Below are 14,195 nucleotides of genomic sequence, written 5' to 3' on the forward strand. Positions count from 1 at the left end.
AACTCGAAATGGATGAAAAACCTAAATGTGAAATAGGAATCATCAAAATTCTACAGAAGAACATAGGCAGCAACCTCTTCAACCTTGGCCACAACTTCTTACTAGACATATCTCCAAAGGCCAGGGAAACAAACACAAAAGTGAACTATTGGGATTTAATCAAGATAAAAAGCTTCTGCACAGCAAAGGAAACAGTCAACAAAACTAATAGGCAACCTACGGAAGAGTAGAAGATAGTTGCAAATGACATATCAGATAAAGGGCTAGTATCCAAGATCTATAAAGAACTTATCAAACTCAACACCCAAAAAACAAAGAATCCAGTCAAGAAATGGGCAGAAGATATGAACAGACATTTCTCCAAAGAAGACATACAAATGGCCAACAGACACATGATAAAATGCTCCACATCACTTGGCATCAGGGAAATACAAATCAAAACCACAATGAGATACCACCTCACACCAGTCAGAATGGCTAAAATTAATAAGACAGGAAACAACAAATGTTGGCGAGAATGCAGAGAAAGGGGAACCCTCTTACACTCATGGTGGGAATGCAAGGTGGTAGAGCCACTCAGGAAAACATTATGAAGGTTCTTTAAGAAGTTAAAAATAGAGCTGTTATTTGCAACTAATGAATTGTTGAACACTGCATCAAAAACTAATGATGTACTATACGTTGGCTAATTGACCATAATAATAATAAAAACAACTTAAAAAAAAAACAGAGCTACCCTATGACCCAGAAACTGCACTACTAGGTATTTACCCAATGGATTACAAATGTAGTGATCCGAAGGGGCACCTGCACCCCAATGTTCATAGCAGCAATGTCCACAATAGCCAAACTGTGGAAGGAGCTCAGACACCCTTCAACAGATGAATGGATAAAGAAGATGTGGTCCATATATACAATGGAATATTACTCAGCCATCAGAAAGGATGAATACCCACCATTTGCATCGACATGGATAGAACTGGAGGGGATTATGCTAAGTGAAATAAGTCAAGCACAAAAAGACAATTATCATATGGTTTCACTCTATAATTGTTTTTCATTAAAGTGTATTAGCGTTTCCTTCAGAATTCAGTTTGTCCATCACTTGGTAAACTCTCTTGTCCCATCCTAAAAGCAGTGCATAAAAGGCCAGGTAGTAAAATTTTTCAGTGTCTGTGGAACTCCTTACTCCTGCCATCTTCAGTACCTTCTTTCAGTCCTCCCCTCTTTGGTTAGAACCCAAGGCAATTTTTAAGTTAATGTTCTGTCTTCCAGATTCACACCTACTTCTCTCTACCCATTTTCTTTTACAGTATAGTATTCTCAATGTATCTATAAACTTATTAAGTCCACAAATACAATGACAAAATATGATTTTGTCCCAATTCTTGTTTTATATATGAGGCAAAGAGACCGAGGGAAATTCAAGAATTTAGACTTTGGGTTTGTTCAAGAACACACAGCCGAACAGTGACACAGCCAACTGGCCATTTCCTTGATGGTTAGTTTAGTCTAGTCTACCCTGCATTTCAATGCATAATGTTTGGAACAGAATTCTTAGAACTTCCCTTAGTAGAATACTCTGAGTTTCATGGTTTTGGGAGATTCCATATAAGGGGAAATTAAAGAAAAAATAAAAAGTGGATGTTGACCACTTGCCCACTTCCATTCTACTTTGAATTTTGCCTGTTTCTTGGGAATTTGTATAGCTTTTTCCTAAGAGATCAACCAAGGCTTCAATATGTGAAGAATCATGTAGGTACTTATATCATTAACTTAACCAGTCTAGGTGACCATATAGGATTTTTGGTCAGTCTTGACCTAGTCTTCCAGATACTAACCCATTTCTGTGAGACATGGCCTACCTTGCAAATCTCGCTCTGGGCTCTGGGAATCCAGGGGTTTATATCCCCAGAAGGCAGCATCTCCTTCAGGCCTTCAATGGTTTGTGATTTGAGTGGTAGGCATGGATCAATCTGTTCATTTAGGTAGAGCTCACAAATTCGGTTGCCCAGTATGTGACGAAAGGTGGCATTCCCAGTCTTCCTGTTACTCATCAGGACACTGAGAAAATGGTGCAGGTCCTGCCAGAGGTCCAGGAGTTGGATCTCCACTTTCAAATTCTGCTTTTTCAGGTGGTCCCGGAAGGGACTCCCTGCACAGGCATCAGCACACAAGGCCCAGTGGGTGTATCCTAAGGAGATGCTTTGCTTGATGGCCTTCTTGACTGTCATCTCAGGGGAGTGACTGATGATGGGGGTGACAGTCCTCAGGTGTGCAGAGAAAGTTGTCTCAAAGAGGCCTTCCATGTGGAGGTGGCTCTTGGCTTTCTTCTTCATGTTGGACTTCCTGGCACAGAATATATCCTTTTCCAAGGAACTGATTATTCTCTCTTTTGAAGAAGTTATTTTCAGGGAAGGCATTTGTATATATTTATATTTGTATGTGTCCTTCTCTGGAGAACACATCTCCTGGGACGGCATAATGTTGGTGTCTGGCTTGGTATCCATTTCCGGAGTAGAGCCATGGTCTATCAATTGCCACATCCTCCTCTTGGCCCTCCTGCTCGAGTACTGCTTTTGGGGATGGTGGGACTTCTTGATGCTCATGTTTAGAGGGAGTCCTCCTACGTGAGTACAGCAAACAGTGCACAGGCGAGTCTCATATTCCTGCATCAGACCTTGGCATGATTCCTCCTTGACCATAATTGTCCTGGCATGGGTGTAAAAGTTGGGAAGCCAATAGCTCTGAATTTTGAACAAAGCTACTTTCTGCATGTGGCTCAGGATCTCCCTCCTGGTGGTTGACTGGTTGGGATGCCAGATGGAGAGGTTCAGGAGGGACTCTGGAAAGAAAAGAGACATGAAGGATGAAAATGATGTAGTGATGGTAATGAGAATGATGTTGGGAGCGGTTTTTTGAATTTTTCCAAATGTCATTGTATATAGCATTTCATTTGTTCTTCATGTAACCCTGGGGGTGTGGACAGGACAAATATATAATAGACACATTTTTAAGGTTTTCTCAGGGAAAGGTGACCCCTTTCTCTGATTACCTTCCTTCCTCCCCATAGAAATAAGCCAGTTTATGGGATTCCTTGAATTATTTTTTAGACAACTGGATGCTCTTGTAAAGAAAAGCAAACAACACAAGAAAATATGTTTAAGAAAGGGATTTCTGAGTCAGATCTGCCTAGAGGAAGAGTTTAGACTGGATAATTTGAAGGAGTCATTACTAGCCCTGATTTTAATGTCATAAATTCTCAATTATCTATATAAATAGAGGAATGTGACAAATCCCAAACAGCAAATCTTCTGGAACACATTTATATTTGGGTTAGGAATGTCTCCTTACTTAATAAATAAATAAACACACACACACAAATAAATAAATTTAGGCGAATTTGATGTTCTAGAGAAGAGGCTGGCAAACCTGTAAAAGGCAGAGAGTGAATATATTAGTCTTTGAAAGCCATATACAGGCTCTGCTGCACAGTCTTCTTCCTTAACCCTTTAATAATATAAAAACATTGTTAGCTCATAGGCTACATGCACTGTGAGCTGTAGTTTGTTCTAGGGAATCTCAGTTTTAAAAAAGACAAGCCATTCAGTCTCAGAAGATTCAGGAGCTGTTTAATTACCCTGTCCCAATTCCTCCTCATTCTTTCCAACCAACCTTAACTCGTGAGTAATATCTCAGGAAGAAGCTTAAGGATGACTGGTCTCTTGCAACCCTTCCCTGTTAAGGGTTCCCAATGGCATCCCTGATACATAGAAAATGGAGAGGGTAGCAGTCTGCAAAATAAGAGACTGAGTGATATCAGACACTGAATTGATTTCTTTGTTACATCCCCCAGTGATTTTAGTTCAGATACGTTTTATAATTCTTACTGATGTTCATGTTGCAGAGAGTTACTACTCTTGAGCCCTCCTGTAGATGGGTAGCCTTCAGCACAAGGAGGAGGGACAGATAGCGGTCTCTCATTTCCAGGTCCATCTCATCTATGCTCAAGATCTTCTCAGCAAGGATCCAGAAATCCACCAGCTCTTCACCTACAGATTAGAAAGGGTAAGCACAGGGGCGCCTGGGTGGCTCAGTCATTAAGTGTCTGCCTTCAGCTCAGGGCATGATCCCAGGGTCCTGGGATCAAGCCCTGCATAGGGCTCCCTGCTCCACTAGGAGCCAGGTTCTTCCTCTCCCACTCCCCCTACTTGTGTTCCCTCTCTCACTGGCTGTCTCTCTCTCTCTGTCAAATAAATAAATAAAATCTTAAGAAAAGAAAAGAAAAGAAAAGGTAAGCACAGAGCTACAGCCCAATCTTGCCCCTTCAGTGGTCGCATCTGGGTGTAGCAGCTGATACCACTCCCCAGCACCAGCCTGTTCAACTGCATCCGACATCACCATTAGTCATTTCTTTAGGTTAAGGCATCATCTCTAGTAATGTCATAATGTAGGGGCAGATGGAGGCGTAGGGAAAAAGGACTTAATGGATAGGGATCTTTTGTGACTTGTGTTGTTGTTGTGAGAAAAACTGTCACTTTGGGGAAAACTGAAAGACTCTGAGGATGGATCAGGAGATATTTGAGTTTTATCCCAAAAAAAAAAAATGAAGATGAGAACTAAAAAGAACATTTGCTATACCATGGACCAAGAGCAGCCAGGAGAATAATAATGGAGCCCAAAGGTGCGAAAGACTACATTCCTTGCTTCACAACTTTGCCAGGGCTGGAGTCTGAGTGACAAACTAAAAGATAGTCTGTCTAGTTCTTCCCTATCTGCTCCCTGGAAATACAGGATTTCACCCTTAAACTAGGGCTTGTCCTTAGATGAAACTTAACGTTGCTGAACTGGAGTGTCAGCCAGCTGGCTGCTGACCTCCCAGCCCTCATCAACCACTGGACCCAACAGAACAAAAAGCATTGCATCCCAACACTTGTGCACTCATATGGATTTGTTTATTTACTTGTTCCTTGTCTGTTTCCCCACCATTGTGGCAGCTTTATTAAGTGGGGATTTATGGCTTTTGTTCACGGTGGCTGCCATACAGTGGTGCTCAACAAACACTGTTAAATGAATGGATGAATGGATGAATAAAAGAACGGCACTCTGCTTGCTTTTGCCCTAACCTACACCGTGGACCCATTTTCAAAGACAACAATATAAAACATTGCATTTCCCATATACATACATTACTATCAATAAGTGCTCTGGGGCATCCTGGAAGCTGTTAAGAACTTGCAAAGGCTCCAGAAACCACTCCAAGAACATACCTATGCTGCTGTTGAGGTAGGTACAGAAGCGCCACATCCCTCTGACCCCACCAATGCACTTATGGAGTAGCCACTGGTCTGCTTTTCTCCATCTCATCATCTTGGCTGCCAGGAAAAGTCCATGATGAGAGATAAAGAGAGAGAGAATGAGCTGTTCCTCCAGCACCTTGCATAGCTAGATCCCCATTCAGTAAGAGTGAGTGAGGAAAAATAGTGGCCAGTTAGATGAGCTGTTTATGTGTATGTGGTGCTTTTGAAGGTAGGAAACAGACCCTCTAATGACATGCATAATACGAGGGACCCACAAACACAGTACAACCCACAACCTCTGACCAAGACCTCTTGCCTTCTATAATCCCCACCGGACAGTGATTTTGCTGATCCAGTTTTCTCAAAACATGTATATATTTTGAAGGAAAGAGATGAGTATATTGGGTGTTTTGTTACATTTTACTCAGGGGTATCTCCTGAATCTTGACTTTCCCCAGGGTGCAGCTGGGAGTCAAATTATCAATTCAGCCCTAGATGGGAATTTTACTAATTCATTCTTTCAACAAATATTTTTTACATGTCTACTACTTAGAACCATTCTAGGTGTTTGGGATACCTCTGCAAACAGAAAATCCCTGCCCTCAAGGAGCTTACATTTGGTGAAGGAGACAGATAATAAGCAATAAGCATAGTAAATACATTATCTGGTAAGGTTGAACGTTATAAGCACTACAGGAAAAAATGAAAAATAAGAGAAGGTAAAGGGGGTTGGGAGTGCTAGGGCAAGAATTTCATGAGTGGACATTAAGGTCATCAGGGTAGCCTCCACAGAGGACGTGAGATTTGCACAGGAATCTGAAGAGGTGAGAGAGGGAGCCAATGTGGATATATGGAGAAAGAACATTCCAGGCAGAGTGAGCAGTCAATGCAAAGCCTTGAAGTGAGAATGTGTCCAGCATGTTTAAGGAACTGCAAGCAGGTCAAGTATAACTGAAATGGAGTAAGCAAGGTGGGGGGAGTAGGAGTAGATGAGGTCCTAAAAGTAATGGAACCACATCTTTAGGACCCTGAAGGCCATTGTAGGGGCATTGGATTTTACACTGAGACAGGAGCCATTGGTGGGGGTATGGAACAGTGAGCAGAGGAGTGACATGATCTGAATTAAGTTTTAAAAGGCTCTCTCTGGCTGCTGTGAGCAGGAGAACAAGAGAAGAAGCAAGAAGATTAATTAAGAGATGATTTCAGTAGGCAGGAGAGAAATGACAGTGGTTTAGACCAGATGGTAGCAACGATGGTGGTGACCTATGTTTGATTCTGGATATATTTTAGGCAATTTTGCCATGTTGTGTGTCCACCAGTAATTCTCTTATTTCCGGCTGCAGTGAGACAGCTAATATACACAACCTATCTGATTCCTGCTTATTGCTCTAGGTACCAATTTTTCAGCCTAAGATTTCACCTACTGCTGCAGTACAAGCTGAGACACCCTCACATCTAAGGCTACAAAAGTGGGCAGTATTTGTACCTTACTATGGAACTAACAGGCACAGGATCATTATGCAGCCTGGTTTCCCATATTTCTCCACACACACACTCTCATGCTTACCTCCTTCTGGGGAGTTAATGAAACTGATGAGCTCTTGACAGAGAATGTAATGGAAACACAAGTTGGTTTTACAGAAGAAAGGTAGGCGGTACTTTTCCAACCAGGTCAATAATCCTTTGTACTTTGCATCCTGGAATCCAAAAAAAAAGAAAAATAGGAACAGAAAAAGAGAAATGGAACTGAACTGTTAAGAAATGCAGCTTAGCAAGGGGCAATAAATAACTTCATACCTGCAGTATCTGGCCCACAGCAGAGGTATGTTGATTAAAAATAGTATCTAAGGGAATTGATGACTTCAGCTGAGGCTCTCAAAGGAGTGAATGAATTGGTAGGAAAAGAAAAGCCTTAGTCTTTCATTAAAATTTTTTCTTATTTCTGGGGCGCCTGGGTGGCACAGCGGTTAAGCTTCTGCCTTCGGCTCAGGGCGTGATCCTGGCGTGATGGGATCGAGCCCCACATCAGGCTCCTCTGCTATGAGCCTGCTTCTTCCTCTCCCACTCCCCCTGCTTGTGTTCCCTCTCTCGCTGGCTGTCTCTATCTCTGTCAAATAAATAAATAAAGTCTTTAAAAAAAAATTTTTTTTTTCTTATTTCTGAGTCAAGTTGTTTAAGAAAAGATCTAAGTCTTGCTAGACAGAAGTAGAAGAGATTTTGATCTGTGGTATCAAGTCATAACTCTATTCAACTTGCTCCTTTGTAAGCACACTTAAAATTTCTCACAAGTTCCTAACCCATATCAAATGCACAACATGTACAAAAAGACACAAAGACTCACACTTAACATCATTTAGAGTACAGGTTGGATCCCTGAGGGATTGAGCCACTAGAGAAGGAAGAAGAATATAATTTTTCTTTTTACTTGTAGCTTTCACTTCTCTTCACCCATTTTTTTCATCCCCCCATCCACTTCCTAACTGGCAACCACCAGTTTGTGTGTATATATACACTACATCTTCTTTATCCATTCATCTATCGATGGACACTTGGGGTGTTTTCATATTTTGGATATTGTAAATAATGCATTAACATAGGTGTGGATATATCTTTTCAAATTAGTATTTTCATTTTCTTTGGGTAAATCCCCAGTAGTGGAATTACTGGATTTTATTGCAGTTCTATTTTTAATTTTTTGAGGACTCTCCATACTGTTTTCCACAGTGGTTGCACCAATTTACATTCTCATCAACAGCGAATGAGGGTTCCCTTTTCTCCACATCTTCACCAACACTTGTTACTTCTTGTCATTCTGACAGGTATAAGGTGGTATCTCAGTGTGGTTTTGATTTACATTTTCTTGATGATTCATGATATTGAACATCTTTTAATGTGTACGTTGGTGATCTGTACATATTTTTTTTAAGATTGTATTTATTTATTTTAATGAGAGAGAGAGAGAGCACAAGCAGGGGATGGGGCAGAAGGAGAGAGGATGGCAGACAAACTCAAGCAGACTCCACGCTGAGTGCAGAGCCCTACACAGGTCTTGATCTTACATCCCGAGATCATGACCTGAGCCAAAATCATGAGTCCAATGTTTAACTGACTGAGCCACCCAGGCACCCCCATCTGTATATCTTTTTTTGGAAAAAATGTCTATTCAGGTCTTCTGCTCATTTTTAATTGGATTTATTTTTGGTGTTGAGTTGTATAGTTCTTTCTATTTTTTGGATATTAACCCTTTCTTATATATATATCACTTCCAAATATCTTTTTTTTTTTTTAAAGATTTTATTTATTCATTTGACAGAGATAGAGACAGCCAGTGAGAGAGGGAACACAAGCAGGGGGAGTGGGAGAGGAAGAAGCAGGCTCATAGCAGAAGAGCCTGATGTGGGGCTCGATCCCGTAACACCGGGATCACGCCCTGAGCCGAAGGCAGACGCTTAACCGCTGTGCCACCCAGGCGCCCCTCCAAATATCTTCTTTCACTAGTTGCCCTTTTGTTTCCTGATGGTTTCCTTTGATGTGCAAATGGTGTTTATTTTGGTGTAGACTCAAGAATTTATTTTTCCTTTTGTTTCCCTTGCCTGAGGAGACATATTCACAAATATGTTGCTAAGGCTGATGTCAAAAAGATTACTGCCTATTCTTTCTTTCAGGATTTTTATGGTTTCAGGTCTCACATTTAGGGCTTTAATCCATTTTGAGTTGATTTTTGTGTATGGTATAAGAAAGTGGTTTCATTCATTTGCATGTAGCTGTCCAGTTTTTTCAACGTTATTTATTGAAGAGACTATCTTCTCCCCCATTGTATTTTCTTCCCTCCTTTGTCATAGATTAATTGATCATATTAGTGTGGGTTTATTTCTGGGCTCTGTGTCCTGTGGATAGACCTATGGATAGATTTATCCATAGATCTACCCAACCCACATTGATCTATGTGTATATTTTTGTGTCAGTGCAATACTGTTTTGATTTTTATAGCTTTGTAGTATATTTTAAAATCTAGGATTTTGATACCTTCAGCTTTGTTCTTATTTGCCAGATTGCTTTGGCTTTCTGGAGTCTTTGTGTTTCTACACAAATTTTAGGATTATTTGTTCCAGTTCTGTAAAAATACTATTAGTATTTTGATAGGGATTGCATTGAATCTGTAGATTGCTTTGGGTAGTATGGACCTTTTGATAATATTAATTCTTCCAATCCACGAGCATGGTATTTCTTTCCACTTGTTTGTGTCATCTTGAATTTCTTTCATCAGTGTTTTATAGTTTTTAAAGTATAGGTCTTTCACCTGCTTGGTTAAATTTATTTCTAGGTATCTTATCCTTTTAGGTGCAATTGTAAATGCATTTGTTTTCTTAATTTATCTTTCTGCTATTTCACTATTAGTGCATAGAAACAGAACAGATTTCTGTTTGTTAATTGTGTATCCTGCAACTTTACAGAATCCATTTATTACTTCTAACATTTTTTTGACAGAGTCTTTAGGGCTTCATATGTATCATGTCATCTGCAAATAGGGAATTTTACTTCTTCTTTACTAATTTGGATGCCTTTTTTTTTTTTGTTTTAATCTGATTGCTGTGGTTAGGACTTCCAGTACTATGTTAAATAAAAGTAGTAAGAGTAGACATTCTTGTCTTATTTCTGATCTTAGAGGAAAAGCTCTCAATTTTTCATCATTGAGTATGATGTTAGCTGTGAGTTTGTCATATACTGCCTTTATTATGTTGAGGTATGTTCCTTTTAAACCCACTTTGTTGAGAGTTTTTATCATGAATGAATGTTGAATTTTGTCAAATGTGTTTTCTGCATCTATTAAGATTATCATGTGATTTTTATCCTTCATTTTGTTAATGTGGTATATCATGTTGATTGATTTGCAAACAATGAACCATCCTTGCAGTCACAAAATAAATCCCACTTGAGCCTAGTAAATGATCCTTTTAATGTATTGCTGATTTCAGTTTGCTAATATTTTGTTGAGGAGTTTTACATCTATATTCATCAGAGATATTGGCCTGTAGTTCTCCCTTTTTGTAGTGTCTTTGTATAGTTTTAGTATCAGGGTAATGCTGGCCTTGTAGAAGGTATTTGGAAACTTTCCCTCCTCTTCTATTTTTTAGAATAGTTTGAGGAGAATAGGTATTAACTCTTCTTTAAATCTTTGGTAGTATTCACCTGTGAATCCATCTGATTCTGGTCTTTTGATTGCTGGAAATTTTCTTTTCTTTTCTTTTCTTTTTTTTAAATAATATTTGGAAATTTTCTGACCACCAATTCAATTTCATTACTAGTAATTGTTCTGTTAAGATTTTCTATTTCTTCCTGATTCAGTTTTAGAAATTGTATGTTTCTATGAATTTACCCATTTCTTCTGGGTTGTCCAATTTTTTGGCATATAATTTTTCATAGTAGTCTCTCATAAGTCTTTGTATTTCTGTGGTGTTTGATGGTTATTTCATCAAGAAAATAAAGATTTTAAGTTTCAGGGTTTTCCTAGGGAAATCAAATATAAGAATCAGAGGGGAGTGTCTTTCTCAGCTCTCCAGGTTTCAGAGAAAAACAAAATCTTGTGAGTATGACTTAGAGTGATCTTTCTGATCCCACATGCCACTAGTACAGCATGCAGAAGGCCTTGGTAAGTCTAAGGTGTATGTAGTGGAAGAGGAGAACAGGAAGGGGGAAAAGGAGAAGAGAAAGACAACGGACAAGGAAAACATAAAGAGATAAAAAGATTGGGAGAAAGACATGTTTCTGAAAGAGAATCATAAGGTAATCATTAGGAATTTCAGAGTGGCACTTTACCTTAAGCTTTAACTTATAATGCAAATAATCACTATGTGGCCCATGGGTTGCCACTTCCTTCCTATCATGGCAGGCATTGCCAATCAATTCTCAGACTCTTTCTTGACTAGGTGCAGCCCCAGAGTTCTTCTAAATGGTGTTCCAAACATTTGCTACCCAATAATCACAGTGGCTGTGAAAGATAGATATCATTTGCTGACTAGACTAGAATATAGAGGCGATAATTCACCAGCAATTGTCTGCCCAAGTGGTAAAAACACAAAAAGGAGAAATGTCTACTTGGCTTGATGCTGTTTTCAAGGTCCTACTCATCTGCTTTAGAGTTTCTTCCAGTGTCACCCTCTGGGCCTCCTCTTCCTTTTATTTCTCCATCTCTCAATTCAAACTTCCAATTTAGCTCCCTCTCTCCCCATCCCAAATGCTCTGCCATTCAAGAATCTTACCAAGTCATAAGGTATTTCTGGCCACATGCTCCACTGTGAATTTTCAACAGTATAAAATGGTGTCTGACCAAAGACCTGCAAAAAACAAAACAAAACAAAACAAACAAACAAAAAAAGCTAGGAAATAGCCAAAGAGGTAGAGCTTCTCTTCACAAATATGTCACAGTCCAACTGCAGCTACAAGGGAAGGGGGTTCCACTGATTTCCTATTTCAAGGGACATTAACTCTTAAATTCATACCCCTAAATCAACTTGCCTTGAAAACACCCAAAATAGACTAAACTGCAAGATTCATCAATCTTTTGGGTCTGCCCTGCCCCAACCTGGGAGTTATCTTGTCTGTGTACAAAGACCAAGGCCCACGATATTAAAAGGTATTTACTCTTGCTGAATTACTCCTTTCTTTCTTTCTTTCTTTCTTTCTTTCTTTCTTTCTTTCTTTCTTTCTTTCTTTTCTTTTTTTTTTTTAAGATTTATCTATTTATTTGAGAGAGAAAGAGAGAGAACACATGAGCAGGGTTGGGGTAGAGGGAGAGGGAGAGACAGACTCCTCCAGTAGACTCCCCACTGATTGCAGAGCCTGATGCGGGGCTCGATCCTAGGACCCTGAGATCATGACCTGAGCTACAACCAAGAGTTGGACACTCAACCAACTGAGGCACCCAGGAGCCCTGCATTATTCATTTCTGCTTGGATTTAGAGAGTTAGAGCAAAGACTTGAAGCCTTTTTATAAAGAGAAACAGCTTTGGATTTGCCTAAACTCTTGAACTGGAGAAAGTAGAGGGGCTTACGGATATGAGGATTAGGGGTACAAATTACTTAGTGGGGGCATTAAGAGTATCCAAAATTGATAGATAATTCTATGTTACTGTCCTGGAGAAGAGACTGTGACCTAGGCAACCAGCTTTGAGACTAATTGGCAAGGGCTTCTATGTTTACAGGTATCTAAGCTTAGCAGTCTCACCATAGGCACCAACATGTCTCAAAGTATCCCCATATCATTTGTGATAAACTAGAGGGGCTGAAGCCCCAACTCCTGGCTGTACTCTTAGCACATTATGTCAGCTTGTCCATCTCCCCAAGACTATCAGCCCCAAATTTTGTCAGTCTGAGGCCCTTACCTCTCTCCCCTTTGTCCTTGGTTATGAGATATAAAAGGAAGGCAATGGTACTGATTGTACCTTACAAATATCAGCCTTGAAGGAGGCTCAGTCCTTAGTGACCCCTCTCTGCTCTGCACTCAGGTTTTGACATGACAGCCCTGCCTGGCATGTGAAGTTGCCTTTATAAGATGTGTGGTAGGGCTATGGAGTCATGAGATTATGTGGGAGTAGTGCATGGAAGCAGTTTCACCATGTGACATTTGTACCACAGAGGGCATGAGGCTGACGTGGAAAACATGTCAGGTATAAAGCCTCAAAACCTGGTCAGGTCCCAGAACTTCCCCAGACTTGCCATATGTTCTTAGGCAAGTCATTTAACTTCTGAGATCCACCTGTAAGAAGGGAATGGTGTCTATCCATCCCCCCACCCCTGTTTTTTCCTCCTACCTCTTTATCCACATTTTTCTCCCCATTTTCTTCCCCAGCCAATCGTCAAATATGTCATCTTCTTTAAAGACTTGTCTTGTGTCACCTATTCATTGAAGTCTTTCCTGACCTACCAGGTAGGAGTGGCCTCTCCAGGTCTAATACACTTAGACTCTTGCTGCCTTCTAGACACTCTTACCATGTCACCCAGAACCCTTTTTGCACTCACCTTAAATATTACTCTCTCTCATTAGATCGGGAATTCCTTGAGAACAGGGATGGCATCATTAGTACCCGCATCCCCAGTACCAAGTCCACTGGCTGGCACAGAGTAACTACCCAATAAATGTTTGTGAGGTAGTACAAAGTGTTTTCTCCCCAGTTGTAGGGATTTTACCTTTTAACAGGTAGTGTTCCATGGAAAAGGACACACTGAGCCACAGTTTATAAGGCACCAGCCTTAAGATATAACCAAAAACTTAAACCAAAAAAGATACGGGATCAGTCTAGGTTTGGATCTAAGAATATTTTGATGTTTGAGATTTTAGTTGCACAGGCTAAGAAAATACACGTTTGGTTTCAGGCAACAGCTCAAAAAGTGCTAGGTGCCAAACACCTGGTAAGAAGAACAGAGCAAAATAAATAATCCAAGGTCCTTGTCCTGCAGGAATGCACAGTCTCGCAATTAAGTGGGAGAAACACACCCATATAACACAAGAGGTTTGCAAAGTGCCAAGGGGCACAAAGGCAGGGAGAAATAAGTTCTGATTAGGAGAAGATAGGAATTTCTCAAGAACAAGATTTAAGGAGAGATTTGAAAAATGGTTAAGACTTTGGTAGGTGGGGTTAAGATGGCGGAGGAGTAGGGGACCCCTTTTTCAGCCGGTCCCCTGAGTTGAGCTGGATAGGTACCAGACCTGCAGGAACATCCACGGAATCAGCCTGAGACGCAGGAAGATACATCTGGATCTCTACAAANAATGAACATCTCCAGCGCTGAGTATCGAGGTACGAAGCGGGGAGCCGTGAAACCGCGCACAGATATTGGAAGCTAAACAGAAGGGGGAGGGAGCTGTGTCAGGGCACCGGGAAGTGGTAGCCACCT

The 14,195-nt window shown here is 40.4% G+C and overlaps 1 protein-coding gene across 1 annotated transcript in view; it reads right to left on the reverse strand.

The window, feature by feature from the left end:
* The window catches only part of RGSL1 (regulator of G protein signaling like 1), a 163,130-nt gene that overhangs the window by 81,033 nt on the left and 67,902 nt on the right, over positions 1-14,195 (reverse strand). The window contains exons 5-9 of the mRNA XM_034666840.1: positions 11,561-11,635; positions 6,868-6,997; positions 5,271-5,375; positions 3,891-4,052; positions 1,866-2,845 (exon numbers count right to left, since the gene is read on the reverse strand). Coding sequence (XP_034522731.1) covers positions 1,866-2,845; positions 3,891-4,052; positions 5,271-5,375; positions 6,868-6,997; positions 11,561-11,587 — 1,404 coding nt within the window. The 5' untranslated portion in view covers positions 11,588-11,635. The remainder of the gene's footprint in view (positions 1-1,865; positions 2,846-3,890; positions 4,053-5,270; positions 5,376-6,867; positions 6,998-11,560; positions 11,636-14,195) is intronic.

This window comes from Ailuropoda melanoleuca, chromosome 8 (assembly GCF_002007445.2).
Source record: "Ailuropoda melanoleuca isolate Jingjing chromosome 8, ASM200744v2, whole genome shotgun sequence".
Classification (NCBI taxonomy): Eukaryota; Metazoa; Chordata; class Mammalia; order Carnivora; family Ursidae; genus Ailuropoda; species Ailuropoda melanoleuca.